The 15,945-nt window shown below is 52.1% G+C and overlaps 3 protein-coding genes across 3 annotated transcripts; 1 reads left to right on the top strand and 2 right to left on the bottom strand.

The window, feature by feature from the left end:
• Positions 1-1,678: 1,678 nt before the first annotated feature.
• SAPIO_CDS5949 (Uncharacterized protein) lies at positions 1,679-5,739 on the bottom strand (the record flags this gene model as incomplete). Its single annotated transcript, XM_016788175.1, has 3 exons — positions 1,679-3,604; positions 3,688-5,272; positions 5,330-5,739. The coding sequence occupies 3 exons, from the start codon at positions 5,737-5,739 to the stop codon at positions 1,679-1,681; spliced, it is 3,921 nt and encodes a 1,306-aa protein (XP_016642491.1).
• A 1,336-nt stretch (positions 5,740-7,075) lies between these two features.
• On the bottom strand, positions 7,076-9,918 carry SAPIO_CDS5948 (uncharacterized protein; the record flags this gene model as incomplete). The annotated part of the gene is made up of 7 exons (XM_016788174.1): positions 7,076-7,191; positions 7,262-7,368; positions 7,439-8,233; positions 8,446-8,646; positions 8,909-9,013; positions 9,076-9,328; positions 9,816-9,918. 7 exons carry the CDS (start codon positions 9,916-9,918, stop codon positions 7,076-7,078), a joined length of 1,680 nt encoding a protein of 559 aa, XP_016642490.1.
• A 1,079-nt stretch (positions 9,919-10,997) lies between these two features.
• On the top strand, positions 10,998-15,381 carry SAPIO_CDS5947 (uncharacterized protein; the record flags this gene model as incomplete). The annotated part of the gene is made up of 3 exons (XM_016788173.1): positions 10,998-12,324; positions 12,387-13,187; positions 13,244-15,381. The coding sequence occupies 3 exons, from the start codon at positions 10,998-11,000 to the stop codon at positions 15,379-15,381; spliced, it is 4,266 nt and encodes a 1,421-aa protein (XP_016642489.1).
• Positions 15,382-15,945: the final 564 nt, after the last annotated feature.

Genomic DNA, 15,945 nt, shown 5'->3' with positions numbered 1-15,945 from the left:
ACGAAAGAGTTTCAATCTTCGCGGCCCACTCTCCCAGTCCTCTCATCAGACAATGTGGTGTTTACACGCTGGAATCAATCAGTGATCGGTCTCTGCTGTATAAATCAATAAACTGTCTGATGAGCACTGAAGGCACCAATCGATCCTACTTGGTATTTTCATGGAGGATCTCATGCTTATACGAGGGACCCTCTCATCCTCCAGCGATCCGGGAAATGATTGAGATTGGCCGATCATCGATGCAGCATAGCACCGCCCGCGCCGCGATCACTACGTAGTAGACATCGCTGGACCATCCACGACCAAGAATTTAACCAACACTTGTAAGACGTCGATTGATAATAGAAATAGAATGTTTACGAATGCAGTCCAGACTGTTTAGTGACCGCAACCCGCCAATATCAATCCCCTGCAATGTACCTCCTCAAAGCCAAGATACAGCCTGGTGGTGGACCCCTTCTCGAATCCTAGCCCCTTGCCTCTCCCATCGACGTCCCACATGCGTTTTTTTCTTCTTCTTCCGAAAATTTACAAAGTAATATTATATTGTACGAGATTGGAGCCTAGTTCCATTCCCGCAAGTGCTTACCCATCCTCACTACCGCCCGCTGAGCTCCGTTCGTCCCGTGGCGAACCACAGCCTGGTCACGAAGCTTCAACAATCCATCGTTAGTGGTAGGCAGCCTACATCTGACGGGATAGTTCGGACCGAGATGGGAACACGAAAAATGGGACGCGGGAGCCCTTTCCGAGAATTACTTCGTACAGCTCACGTCAGTAAATCCCCGCTATCTTGTCCTACGGCGGACGAAATAAACGACTTCCCGCATCTGAGCACGAGGATGAGGGCTGCTCGACGAGTGGATGCCTAGAGATGTAGTGCAATCCGATTGAACGCAGCCGTGAAGAAGAGTGACAGAACATACGGAGTAAAGGGAAAAATTGAAAGCGTAGTAAGCCCAGCTAATCAGAGCTACTTTAGTGGCGATGCTGGACGTTGGTGTGGTCCAAGGTCAGGTTGGAATGCGCACGCGACGTCTGCGCGGGCGTTGGAAGGCCGGTCAAAGCTGGCCAGGAGGAAGCTCACCCACCCTCTTTACAGATTTTTTCCATTCCATCTCCTGACCTTTGTTTTCGGGATTTGCGTCTTCATTCGCTATTTGACTCCGATCAGCACGCGCAATCCTACAGATGCGGTAATTCAGCGAGCCATTGAATTTGGAGGTTCGCCCTGCTTTTTACATTTTCTTCGGGAGGCTCGGTATTTAAGGAAATCTTGGAAAGGGGACTTCGATATTATTAACATTCCTTAATTATTTTACTTACTTTATAATAAGTACTTATATTTTTATTAATTATATTTATTTAATATTATTAATAAATTAATATTCTATTTAAGGAGGCGAGGAAGTATATGAGCTACGTTTAGCTATTAGTTATTTACTTTGTCATAAGTCTAGATTAAGAAGAAGATCGTTGTAGTCGTAGAGTGTCGATACTAGGAATCTTTCGACTGGAGTCCTCGACAAGCTCAAGTAGCTGGTACTGCTCGAAGGACGCATGGAGAATAGGATATCTGATGGCGAGGGGTAGCGTAAATCGACGGCTCATCTCGTTTCAGGATGCGGGGACGGCGCGTCTCTTCAGAAATGTCTAGTGGCCAATCCGTTACCGGAGACTAGATGGGGAGTCTGTCGGACGAGAAGCTCATCACAACTACTCGTCCCGAGCTGCATCCGATCGCAACGGCTGACGCGGCCACGGCCGAGCATACCGGTCGGAACTCGGCCGGTAGCCAAAGCAGGTTCTTTCCGTGCCACGTGACCCAGCACGAGTCGGTGCTAAAGCCGTACTCAAACCGGCGCTCGGCATGGCCGCCACCGTGGCCGGTATCCTGGTCGTTGCTGTAGCCCTCTCCAGGACCGGTACCGAAACCGTCTTCGTAACCGGAACCGGTACTGCTATCGTCGGGACGCGATATGGTCGAAGCACTCTTCTGACGAGGCTCCGAAGCAGTATTGACGACTATAGATGGATCGACGATGATGGCACCAACATCCGTAAGTACATGTAAGCCGTCCGGCTCAAACGCTAGGCGCTGACTCGCCACGCCAATATCGACTGCTTGGACGCACTCGCTCGTCTTGACCTGCCAGATCCGTACCGTGTTGTCCTTCAATGCCGAACCGATGTGTGTGCCATCGGGGGAGAAGGCCACCGAGCTAACGGCCTCATGGCACTGGAGCGTCTGTACACACTCGCCCGTCTTGACCTGCCAGATTCGTACCGTGTTATCAGATGACCCCGAAACAATGTGCATACCGTCAGGTGAGAAAGCCACCGAGTTAACAGCCTCGCCATGGCCCTTGAGCGCCTGTATACACTCGCCCATCTTGACCTGCCAGATCCGTACTGTTTTATCCCATGACCCCGAAACGATACGCATGCCATTGGGCGAGAAGGCTACCGAGCTAACGGCCCCATGGCCCTTGAGCGTCTGTACACACTCGCCTGTCTTGACCTGCCAGATCCGTACTGTTTTATCCCATGACCCTGAAACGATGTGCATGCTGTCAGGTGAGAAAGCCACCGAGCTAACAGACCAGCGATGGCCCTTGAGCGTCTGTACACACTCGCCTGTCTTGACCTGCCAGATCCGTACTGTTTTATCCCATGACCCTGAAACGATGTGCATGCTGTCAGGTGAGAAAGCCACCGAGCTAACAGACCAGCGATGGCCCTTGAGCGTCTGTATGCACTCGCCTATCTTAACCTGCCAGATCCGTACCGTATTATCCCATGACCCCGAAACGATGTGCATGCCGTCACGCGAGAAGGCTACTGACGTAACGAACCCGCTATGGCCCTCAAGTGTCTGTACGCACTTGCCCGTCTTAACCTCCCAGACCCATACCGTATTATCCAACGACCCTGAAACGACATGCATGCCGTCAGGCGAGAAGGCCACCGAATTTATGTCCCTGCTACAGCCCTTAAGCGCCTGTATGCACTTGCCCGTCTTGACCTGCCAGATCTGTACAGTTTCATCCCATGACCCTGAGATAATGTACATGCCGTCGGGCGAGAAGGCCACTGACGTAACGTCCCTGCCATGGCCCTTGAGAGTCTGGACGCACTCGTACTCACCTGTCTTGACCTGCCAGATCCGTACCGTTTTATCCGACGACCCTGAAACGATATGTGTACCATCGGGCGAGAAGGCCACTGACGTAACGTTCCCGCCATGGCCCTTGAATATCTGTGTGCACTCGCCCGTCTTGGCCTGCCAGATCCGTACCGTATTGTCGTCCGATCCCGAAGCGACCTGCGTGCCGTCGGGCGAGAAGGCCACCGAATTAACGTCCCCCCATTGGCCCTCGAGCGTCTGTAAACACACACTCCACTCCGTATCCGCTTTTGGCGGAAGAGCTAGCCACGCAGGAACTCTATCTCGGAAGGTTTCCTTCACTATGCTCATCTCCGGGGCAAAAACAAGGGCTGAGGAGTAAGCTTGAAGTGGTGCTGCCTTAATGGCTACAATGTTTGCTTGGACAAACCGGGTCGCATCAGCGAGAAATCTTGAAATCGACGTGCTAGCTTCGGGCTAAACGAAGTAGTTATTAGCGTATAACCTCTTCTATAATATCTATTTATATCTATGTAAAAGAATATCTGCTTAAAGCATACCTTGAGAAGCGCCTCTAGCGCTTGAATTAGGGTAATGGCCTCCGATGCTTGTCCTATAAGGCTAAGTGCCTCTAGCCAGTGGAGGAAGTGAACGCGGAGGAAGTTGTGGGCCTGGCCGCCGTCTTGAAGGCGATCGTTTGCTTGCTCCGTGTGGTATACCCAATATAGGCTTGCATACTGGACCTCAGCCAGTAGGGCTTTATTAATCGTTTGGGGATCCACGGCTGAGCGAGCTGTTCCGGGCCATTTCAACGCGCAAACGTCTGCGCGGAGGTGCTTGTCCAAAAGTCGTAGGCAGTTTGCTGCCAACCTTTTGTGGGTCTCCTTCTCATCCACCCAGAAGGGGTTCGTCGCGCGCTTGTTAGGGGCGACAAGGAACTCCCGGAAGGACAAGTGGAACGTTGTGATGGGAGTGTCGATATCGGGCGATATGCTCAGGACGGAGTGGAGCAACTGCAACCGGTCGTAAATAACGTCCCTGCGAACTTGGATAAGGCCTTCGAGAGAACTGGGTGAGAGTGGGGTTCGAAGAAGAACAATTGGGCCGATAAGCTCTCGAAATCCCTCTATCACATCGCTCCTCTCGGAATCATCGACACGCGGCACCAGCTGATTCAGAACCGGAAGATATGTCGCGTCGAGTTGGGACATGGAGCGATACCGCAAGAATTTTGCCAGCTGTATCTCTGGAGACTCGTTTCCTTGGACAAAACGACACACGGTGGCGGCAAAGATGAACAGGGGAACGGCCATCGTCACGAGGGTCTCGATTTTCGACGGGCCAGGCCAATCCGAGGGGAGCTGAAAGCCACTAAGGGCCATGACGTTGTAGCGATCTCTGATTCTCGCGAGCTCAATCGTGAGAAATGCTCGAATGTCTTTCTCGATTACAGGTCGGGGAATCTCATGGAGAATTATACCGTCGTACGCATCGTTAACAGTCTTGAAGCCGAAGCGAATGTGTAGCTCAGGCCGACTCGTAACGAAGATCTTCAGCTGCACCGACTGCAGTGTCTTGACGCGAAATAAATGACCAATCATGCGACTTACCTGGTCATTCTCGTCATCACACTCATCCAGCGCATCAACCACAATAACGAGTCGCTGTGACCTCCGGGCGTCATGGGGGATCTCGGACAGCGGTGCCAGAATGAGCTTCTCAAACTGCTCTCCCATTGTCTTCCCCAGCACACCAGAGTCGATCGCATTGCGGACATGCGCGGCCATTGCGGGTTCCTTTAGAACAAGCTGGGCCGCAATTGTTGTGAAGAACCGGGTCGCCTTGCCGCGGTCACCGTGGCCCCTCTTGAAGAGGAAGCTGGCCCCAAGCTGTCCTTTCTTGAACATAGCTCGAGCGACGGTGCGGGAAATGGTCGACTTTCCGGTTCCAGCCATGCCATTGAGCCAGAAGATAGCCTCGGCGGTTCGACTGTCGGCCCACTCGTCGATCTGGCTAAGAAGATGGACTCGGGTGCTGGGGTAGCATGTCGCTCCCTCCCCCTCGGCGTGGGAGTCGAATGTGGCACCGTCAGCGACAGGGAGTTTGTCGAGCGCTCTTTTCTGATCCGCGTCGAGGATGAGAGCCCTGAGTCACCCATTAGTTGTGAGGACCACCAGGTGCAAGCGAAAAGCTCTCACATACGCTTGTAGATAGGAAAAGATGGCCTGCCTCCTATTCCCGAGGTCCTGGGCGATTTTCTCAACGTCCTTGCTCTTTAGCGGCCATTCCAGGGAACGAAAGCCGAAACGACTCATTGCCTTACGTCCTTTCCCTGGGTCAAGCTCCTTCACCAGCTGGTCAAGTTGCAATCGGCTGTCGTTTAGAAGATCGCGCATTTCTTGGGCGCCTTCGAGGGTTGCCCGGTTAGGACCATCCAGGAGCCGCTGGACCCTCCTTGACGCCTTGTCTAGACCATCTGCTCCCCTTTTCAGCCGTTCAATATCGTCCCGCGCACTCCTAACGTCCTTGGAATATCGGATAAGGGCCGAGGCGACCTTCGCCGACAGGTCGATGACGGCGATAACGCTTGCCGCTACGCCAAGCCCTTCCATCGCGGGATAGAGTAGGGCACCGGAATCGGATACTGGTTTGGCATGACAGGCCCTGAAGAATAGCACTGACGGAAGGGAAAGACTGCCCAAGCACTGCTAACCCTAGGTTGCCTGTCGCTGGAGGGAAGGATGGTTGTGGGAGGGGGAAAGCTGAGGATCTGACAAGACCAGGCGAAAAGCGCCTTGGCTGTCGACGGGTACGCACGGGCCATGGCTGCGGCTGCGGACATGCTCCAATCACAATAATAGCCGTTCTCACGCTGGGCGCTTGAAGTGCAAGTGCTGATTTTATATACTTATAAAATATTATAAACTAACTTCATAAAAACCTAAAGTATAAAATATAATAAAAAATATTATAATTTTAATACTAGCTCTTAGTATAATAAATATATATAGTTACGTCTTTCTAAAATAGAGCCCAGTGGTCGATACCAGTCTCCAAAGTATAGACTTTTCGAGGGTCTTTTCCCAAGCAAGGAAGGCGTTCGAAACCAACGACCTTCCATACCATCAAAGGTTATAGCCACGTCTTTGATCTCGACGACGCCACTGCAAAGTCCGCTTGTCAATCGAGTTCTAGTGCAATTGATATCGCGAGATTGATTAGCAAGCAATCGTTTGAGAACAAAGACTCTTTTTAAAAAGAAGAAAGGAAAAAATAAATAAATAAAACAAGGTATCAATTGCGGACAAATAACCCCCTCGCCCGTGATATCGCCAAACATTCCTTGCCTCCGGCCAGTCCGGAGAGTCTGAATCCAGGAGCGAGGTCTGTAGAGAGACAAAATGGAGGGAGAAGAGTCACTTTATACAATAATTACTATCTATTGACGCCACGCAGCCTGCCGCCCGGCTCGGAAATGCTTTGAATAACCGGCATGCTTGCCCGCGCTGATTGAAGCATTCGACGTGTGCCGTCGGCTCAGGGACGGATCCGCAATCGCGGACAAACAGCACTTTCATCGGCATTGCCATCGGTTCTTCGAGCTATGCCTCTTTCGTATCCCGCACGCGGCTCCACACATTCTAAATGCAAACGTGCATTCGCAACGACACGATCTCACAAGCGCCACGAGGCGGCAAGTCGGCAAGTCATCATCGTCGTTCATTTTATAGACTATCCCCAAGTCCCAACGTTCCGCCAGTTTCTAGATATTGATACCAAACCTCCGAATTGACGACCCCTCGTGAGCCCTTTTTTTTATTTTGTCTATTCACCCATACCGGGACCCGGAATTGAACAACCATAGTATACACCCATGAGCCTACTCCAGATTAAGATATCAAGCATTATTCCATCAAATCCCCGCCCCGTTACTCCTTAAGGCGCCGATTAGAAGTAAAACCCGGATTGCGGCGGCTGCTGCTGTCCAGGTGGCGGTTGCGCCATGAATTCAAAGTTCATAGCATCAAATCCAGTATTATTATTGTTCCATGGTTCGGGGGATTCTGTGGTAACGCCTTTGTTAGACTGACACTGACAATAGCGTTTTTGGTGGTATGTAGATGCCAAACTTACCCCACCAGATAGAGTCGTAGAGGTCTAGCGGAGACATGTAAGGGGTGGGATCCATGCCAACTATATTGTCTAGATTCACACCGGATACCGGCTGAGTCGGCGATAGGCTATTACGCGGCCCGAGGTTAGTGCTTGCAAACTAGGTGACAAAGGAAGGATTAAGACGGTTTGCTATACCTAGTGTAGTCGGGAATTGGCGCGCCGCGCTGTTGCATCTCCGCCATCGTACGCGCAGCATCCTGGTGTGCCGGATCGATACCCGCGAGAGGCGGCGGGCGGTACTGCGCGTCTTCGATGTTCGCGTTAAGGGATGGAGCAGTGAAGGGCTGGGCGGGAGCCACAGGTTCGGTGAGGGTGCTGGGAGTGTTTTCTACACCCTCTCTTTTCACGGAAGTGCCCGTGATAGAACCGTGCTTATACATATTCTTTAAAGCCATCAGGGCCCTCCACAAAGGACCCGATAATTCGATATCCTTATCCGTCTTCTTGACACCCCCCGAAGGCGAGGGCTGCTCCTTCGCCGCCGTCGCCGATAGAGCTGCGATTAAATCGCCTTGAAGTTGGCGAATCTCCGGGTCCTGCTTGGTGTCGACGAGGATGCCGAGGAGCAGCGCCGAAGAAAGTCCGTTATACGTAAACGCCCAACTACGCGTTGGGATAACAGAGAGTTGATGCATCGAGAGGAACATCTTAACCGTCGTAATAAGATTGGTCTTGCACTCGTCGGCGATAAAGGCTTTTTGCGATTCATCGAAAGGACAGTCTCGGCGCAGCGCAGGTCGGCAAGCGACGGATATGGTGAACGCAAGATGCAGTTGAATGGCAAAATGTTGTAGTCTGTCCTTGACAGTACGGCACTTGTCCTTGAATTGGATTTGCGGTACGACTTTTGTTCCGAGTTCTCTCACTGAGTCGCAAATATCTATAATTTGATCGTAGGTCGCACCTGCTATGAGATCGGGAGAAAGCCGTCTGCATATTATGTGTGTGAGGTGATACATGGCTTCTAAGTACGTGTATTGGTCGGCCGTCTGCGGTAGGATACTGGTCGGAATATTCGTTACGGGATACCTGCCATTTAATGCTCATGTTAGCGCTGAGTAGGAGGGAGAGAAGACCGCGGGTGACCATGCCTGTCGAATGATAAGGAAATAAGAGTATCATGCCAGGTGCATGTCCACCACAGTTTCCTTCGAATCACTTCTTTCGCCTTGGCCTCAGGTGTAGTGAGTTCTTTTCCGTCGTGGGGTGCCGGCCGATGAAGTCCCAGAGACTGGGCAAGGCGGCAAGTTAGGCCAAGGATGGCCCAAGAAGCCTCCGCCTTCATGTCGTTGAGCAAGACGAAACTTGTCAGGAGTAGAACTTGAATAGAATCATATGTCGGTCTGGTGATGTGGTCTATATTAGCAAAAATAAATGGGCCGGGGACAAGGTAAGGCTGGCTCGAAGGAATAGGGACCGCACCGGAGTAAGAAGTTGGCTAGCCGCAAGAAGTGGAAGGAAATCTGGATATATTTCTGTGCATCTCTCGTTCGAATATGATACGGTGAGTCATGGTACTGAGATCCGACGGCTAATATTGCGAATAGGATGGCGAGCCAAGTTGCTGAAACGGGCTTGGGTGAGACATTCGCGCCTCTCACTGACCGGGCTCGTTCTTCCAAGTATGCCATCAACTTGGACTCGAACTCGTCGAGATCAATAACGAATCCCCAGAATGGTTGTGTCACCTCTTTGTAGGTTCTGAAGAGTCTGCCACACCCGAACGTCAGTCGCCACGCCTTGCATTAACATGGGCGCAAGGTCCGTCTTACTTCATTACTTCTCTGTCAGAGGGGAGCTCGGAGGTAATCTCCTGCGTGAGTCGGTCAAGGTGTTTCGTCGACATCAAGGGAAATGGTGCCGACGTATCGAGGCCGAGTATGGGCCGCATGTCTTGTCGAAAGTCGCTCACATCGCCCCCATTAGTCGATCCAGGTTGCTCCCTGAGCAAAACGGGGATGCTGTTCTGCCCCAGATACCTTACGGGCTCTGGTGCGTCGTTTTCGTCAACGCTCGTAGCTTCACCTAGTCAGTAAACAGGAGGGAGTCACAAAGGAAACAGCAGCAAAGCGGATGATGCGTACTGAAAGTCCTCGGCCAGCCTCTGCCGTCTTTGCGACCGCTGTCCGCGCTTGAATCCGGCGAATGTGTTCTTTTCCGTCCAACAGACCTCCCAGATTGACTGGCGGCCTTTCCGGAGGCACGTTGGTTAGGTTTATATGAGCACAGCTGTGGGTGCTCGCGCTTCACGCAGTTCTCACACGGCTGCTGATTGTCGCATTTGACTTTGCGTTGCCTGCAAGGCCAGCATGCCGTTCCTAGTCCCCAGGAGGTGAGTGCGAGTCAGCGAAACGAAGCCGGAACGAGAAAAGAGCAACGGCGCAATATAAAAGTGAGGGTAAGAAAATATCTGCAGCCCTTTTCCCGACGTGCCACAAGGGGAAATATAGAGATGGGAAAGGCCAAGACGTAATATTTCTGCGAGGGGCAATGCAGACAGAGGCAGACATACCGTATCGCACCTTGCGGTGTGAATGGATTATGCGGCTCGCCTCCTCTGGGGTCAAGTCCTTGATGGACGCGGTGCCCTCTGGGGGATCCAATGCGTCCTCCATGACCAGAAACGGGAATCTTGGGAAGAAGTGTTACGAATGAATGCCGAACACCGAGACAGGTGCCGCAGACATCAGAAGATTTTCAAGGAGGGGCACAGGTTATAAGCTCGCCTGTAAAAAGTTGAGAAGGTGTGACTGGCGGGAGGGGTGTGGAATGCCACTCGGCACGGCGCCTTGGCACTGTGCACACCGACCAAGTTCCTTGGCATATCCACAGTGTTAATCGGAGGAGGCATCCTCATTTGCCAATTCTTTGACGCTAACTCGGTAGCTCCGCGGAAGTGGAAAGGGCTCAACTCGACCAGTGTGAAGCACGTTGGAGATCGAGCAATTGCTGCGTCATAGCCAGCAAGGTTTTGTTCAAGATTACCTCACCACGGGCATTGTCACGTGGCCGAATCCCATCGTTCCAGTGTTGAGGGTGTTCAGCCAAGGTACTAAAGTACTCCTTGCAGTATGACGGAGGAAACCGTCAATGGATTGGAAACGGGGAACGGGGGTCCAAAGATATTACAGGGGCTTTTACCTATCAGTGCTAGAGACAGTCTGTTCCATTAGATGGCTTGGAGGCGGCTTTGTTCAGAATTAATGAACATCGAAGGATTTGAAGCTCCAATGCTACGATTGTAATATTCGAGGAAGCTTGGACCGTCGCGAGAGGAAGGGCTGTGCGACGCACGACGCGGGAATCCCCTGCGCAGTCAAGGCCCAAAAAGGAGGGGGCGTGGGGGGGATTTGGCAGGCAAGGCTGGCCCTGGGCTGAATTACTTTCAATTCGCGACGATCCAACGATTCTCAAGCATCAAGGTAGCAGTGTCTGACTTAGTCTCCGGCCCAGCGACTCTTCCTGTGTGCCTTCGCTCCGATTATGTGCGAGAGTTCAGCGGTGTACAACTCGATCCTCCCTTATCCTTGACCAGAGACCGTTCGACAGTGCGCATTGGCTGCTCGAGCACGCATTGATGTGACTTTAGGCTAAGAATTAATTTAGCTTGTCTGGTGCTGGCGTCTCGTTGGCCACACGAGGACAGTCAACGCGTCACAGAGAGAGCCTAAGACCAAAGAGAGTATCTGACACCATGGACCGTCTCCGGCCTATACCATCGGTACACACTACACCAGTGAAGCCAAGGGCCGAGTGCACGTTTATCGAAGACCTCAATGCAAAGTATAGATTAGGCATTGAGTTCCCTCCTCTGCGCCTATCTCCTAGAAAACGCAGAGAAGCCCAGACAACCGAGGCAGCACGGCGGGCAGATGACATACGCGGACTGACCCATTGCCTCCATTACCGCAGCCCCGAAATTCTGTTGGCCGTTGAACAGCAATTCCGGAACGAGGCACAATCCATCTGCTCCCAGTGGGTCCCGAAGCCCCAGGCCGTGCCGGGACTCATTCCGGTCACCGACGCCGTGCCTCAGGCCACAACTGCTGAGCAGCAGCAAGAACTGCAGCAATGTCTCTTGGGCCTCCTTCAACGAGCGGAGCGTGACAGTCCTCGTCGCAAACTCTTCGTCCCTACCTCTGACGCAACCACGTCTTTCAAGGGACCAGCGGAAAAGAGTTCCACTCGGCCCACAAGGCGAACCTTTCGGAAACGGTTGTCAGATGAGTTGGAACCCCACGGAGATAACCCCTTCGCACAAGACGGTCCCTCGGATAGCAAGCGTGCAAGGTCTGCCCTCGATCAAGTCCCCGTCCGTGAGAGAGAACCCGTCTCCAGACCCAGCCGAACCTTTGGTCGGCTCGGGTCGAGAGGGGACCTATTCTACCGCAATAATGAAAACGACAGCTTCACATCCGTCGCTACAGCAGTATTTTCAACCACTGGTCGCGTTGGTGACGATACGTTGCTGTCCGATTCTCAGCTGACCCAACCATTCGATGATGATGAGAATCCCGACCTCAAGCCCGGCCTCATCTCCGCTAACACCGCGTTCTACATCCCCGTCGACCCACCTTCCCCTTCCCCAGTTGAACAAACCGATGTCCTAGCCTCGGATGGAGCTCACAACGGTCCTAACTCTGTCTTAGAGCTAGGGACATCGACGGTGCAGGGATCGCACCAGGCTGCAAGCGTAGGTCCCCTGGCTCATATGCAAGCAGAAACCGCTGTTACCTGGGAAACAGCCCGAGATGCAGCGCCTGGGCTGCTCGAGACAGGCCCATTAGCCCGGCAGCAGCAGAGCATCCCTGAGTTGCCAGTTCGACGCTCACATCTTGCCGACCCGCCGCAACTTGACCTCCCTTCTTCGGAGATGCCATTCAGAGATGTGCTGAGACGCAGTCAGGATGAGCTGTCCATCATTTCGTCATTTACAAGCTCTTATCATGTAGATTTTGAGCCAGGAAACCCCGTGGTTGGCCAGAATTCGAGCCTTGACGCTCGATTGAGAGACTCATGGCGTAAGTCCTAATATGTTCCTTCTTGCACCCCACTCTTTATTCTTTCTACGCCCTCCCACGAGATTTCAGCATCATCATTAACATTGCCCAAGCCAAACTCCCCGAGTCCCTAATCAATGCCCCACTTCCTATTATCTGGGAAGTTACTAGGGCTGCCCTTCACTGCGGTGTAGAGTTGGCAGACCTTGAGATAAACTACAATGACGGGTGGCGCGACCAAATGATATTCAACCAGGAGTTACGAAATCATCCGGCATTCATAGCCGCGTCCAAACCCCTCCCTGGCATGTGCGATCCTAGAGCTTGGAAGGCGGCGTTCTCTACTTTCCGGCATAACGGACGAACGGTTACTTTAGTGATGGAGGCCAAAGCTAACCCTGACAACAAGGGACCTCTCTTTCTCTTCTCCTTGGAGCCTCTCAAGTTCGACCTCGGCCATCGGCTCTGCAGACGATTTGGTGCCGATAGGTTCCTAGAAGTTATCTTCCCCGCTCCGTCAACAGTCTCCAAGGATGCAGAGACGGTGGATCGAGTAAATCGCTGGCTTTTGCAAGTTCCGCATGTCGTGCTCAGCCGGGTTTGGCGCGCGTTTTTCCTAAAGGACGCGAAAAAGCAGATAAAGGAGGACCAGTTCAACTGGGTGCGGAAGACGTATGTACAACAGTACAGGGTGTATTTCTTCTGTGAAGATGGCGCCAATTTTGTGCACAGAAAACGGCATGTCCATTTTCCTCCAAAAGAGCAGGCTTATAATGTGGAAACCCGGACGAAGATGGGCCTATCCCGTTTGCTGGAATGGGCCATTGGCCTCTCTCGTAGCAAATCGCAGAAATCCCTCAAGCTTTTCTCTCGGCTCGCGCTAAGTATGATGTTACGCATTTCCTTACTTGTTATATTTTCTGACGGTATCCCTCCTTAGGTCTGACCCCAACGACTGCAACAGTAGTCCTCCAGAAAGAAGAAATTATTTGCCATGAGGAGGATATACTATCTCCTACGGGCAATATCATGAATGATGGTATTGGTCGGATGTCTGGTACTTTAGCCCAAAAGATACGCGATAAACTCGGCCTGGATGCGACGCCAAGTGGATTCCAGGGACGCATGGGAAGCGCAAAAGGATTTTGGATTGTCGACGTCGACACTTACGATGAGAAGGATGGCGAGGTCTGGATCGAGACGTACCCATCCCAACGCAAGTGGGAATGTGACTTTGAAGATGAGGATCATCGCACGTTTGAAGTGAAGAGCTATTCACGAGAACTGAGGTCGGCTGCTTTGAATAAGCAATTCATTACCGTCCTCGAGGACCGAGCCATAAACCGTAATCGCATGAGAGAAACGCTTGCCGAACTCCTGCGTCGCGCCGTGAGCGAAGAGCTCGGGGCTCAGATGCTCGCGGCCAATGATCCCATGGCCCTACAACGATGGGCCAGTCTCAGTCCCTCTGCCCGAGCAGACAGGATTCTCCATGGCGAGGTTGAGTTCCTAGCCGGACTGCCGAATGCCGACGAAGAAATTATAAAGTTCCTCCTAGACGGCGGATTCCGCGTATCGGAGCTGAAGTTTTTGCGCGAGTTGGTCTATAAGGTTGCGAAACGCAGACAGGAGAAGCTACAAGAAAAACTCAAGGTCCAAGTACCACGGTCGACCTACGCATACATGGTAGTTGATTTCTCTGGACTGCTGCAGGAGAACGAGGTGCATATTGGATTCTCTTCGAGGTTCCAAAGCGATGGCGAGTCGAAGACATTGTTGCATGGTATTCCGATTCTCGTGGCAAGAGCTCCGGCACACTTTCCGAGCGACATTCAGAAGGTGAAGGCAGTCTACAAGCCCGAGCTTAGTCACCTGACAGATGTGATTGTCTTCTCGTCGCAGGGCAACGTGCCGTTGGCAGACCTGCTTTCCGGTGGCGATTACGACGGAGACCAGGCCTGGGTATGCTGGGATCCTGACATTGTCAACAATTTCCGGAATGCACCTGTGCCCACGCAGCCTGATCTCATCGAGGACGGATATCTCCATGTCGACCATGACACTTTTGACCAGACGCTCACAAGATACGAGAACAGGTTAGAAGTCGCATTATCGCACTTCCTCCACCAGAGTTTCGTTTTCAGCATGCAGGGAGACCTGTTGGGACAGTGCACAAACTACAAGGAGAAGCTCTGCTACAGGACGAACAAAATCAGTGACGAATCCGCCGTGCTTCTGAGCACACTCGTCTCAAAACTAGTGGACAGAGCAAAACAAGGCATCACCTTCACCCAAAAGGATTGGCAGGGACTCATCAAGGCCAAAGGCCTTCCCAACATCTGGGCGCTCGAGGAACCCGCCTACATGAAATCCGATTGCTCGGGACACGATAAACACATCTTGGACTGGTTAAAATTCAAAGTGATCAAGCCTAAGATCGCGGAGGAGCTTACGGAACTTGAGTCATCTCTCGGGGACGCTCACCACTGGGACAAGGATCTAGCTTTCTACTACGACGAGCTGGAGGTCCTGAAAGCTAAATCCAGGACCTATGATGGTCTACTTACCAAGCTGTCCAAGGACCTCCACGGCATCCACTCTAAGTGGAAAGAGATTCAGGGAAATCACCAAATCGGCTACCACGAGAAGGTGAATAAGGTGTACCAGGCCTACCTTGACGTGAAGCCGCACCAGTCGGCACTTAAGACGCATGCCAAAACCTACCTCTACGGGACCGACGAGAACGCCCCCGACGGCGTCAGCAGGTGGGGACTAATCAAGGCTTCCTGTCTGTTCAAGCTGTTCTACCAGAAAGGTGCCAAGTTCGCCTTCACGATGGCGGGCGCGCAGCTGCAGAGGATCAAGGCCGAGAGGTGCGCTGCCAGGAATCCAGGCACGGCTTCTTCGAGACCTTCGGCTTCGGTGGTGGCGGAAATGTATGCTTGCCACAGGCCTGACAACAAGATCATCGACGCGTTGATGGCCCGGAAGGGCATGGGCGGATATTGCGAGAGTTTGGCCGACATTCATGAGGAGCACTTCTTCGATGCTGAAGGGAACGAAATCGACGACGCATAGCACGCGGACTCGAAGTTCGAGAGGGTCGGTTGGTTGGGGGGCCAAATAATTGTCGGCGTGCCCTGAGGTTCCGGCGCGCGATACCTTTTTTTCCTCCTCTTTTCCGTTGGAACTTTCCCTACCCTTCTTTTGACTGGGTATTTCCCCATTTTTGTTGAATTCCGATCGGTTTTGTTTTCTGCGTTTTCCTGTTTTTTAATACCTACTCCTTCTCTCACCGCTGTTCTTGCGCTTGACTTCGTAATTATACCCAACCCTCTTGCCCGTCCGACTTGCGTCTATTCTTGGATTTGTCCTGTCTTTCGATTTTTGTCTTTTGCATATCACATTTTGTAGATGGCACCACGCCGCAGCTCTGCCTTCGGTACTTTTGGTCTATATATTTATGGTTGGCGGAAGAATTGGATACTTGAGCCAAACTATGAGCGCTGGACTACGTTTAGGGTTGAGGATCTGTTGGATACGATTTGGGTTTTGGATTTGTCGATAATAGTCCAGCGCGTCAATATGACATCCATAAGTGTGTTAACAAGTAAAATTGGCCGACTAACTGATCAATTGATG

This window comes from Scedosporium apiospermum (genome assembly GCF_000732125.1).
Source record: "Scedosporium apiospermum strain IHEM 14462 chromosome Unknown SEQ_SAPIO_0099, whole genome shotgun sequence".
Taxonomy (NCBI): Eukaryota; Fungi; Ascomycota; class Sordariomycetes; order Microascales; family Microascaceae; genus Scedosporium; species Scedosporium apiospermum.
The sequence above is the reverse complement of the archived record's forward strand: the minus strand, read 5'-3'. Positions and strand labels throughout refer to the sequence as shown.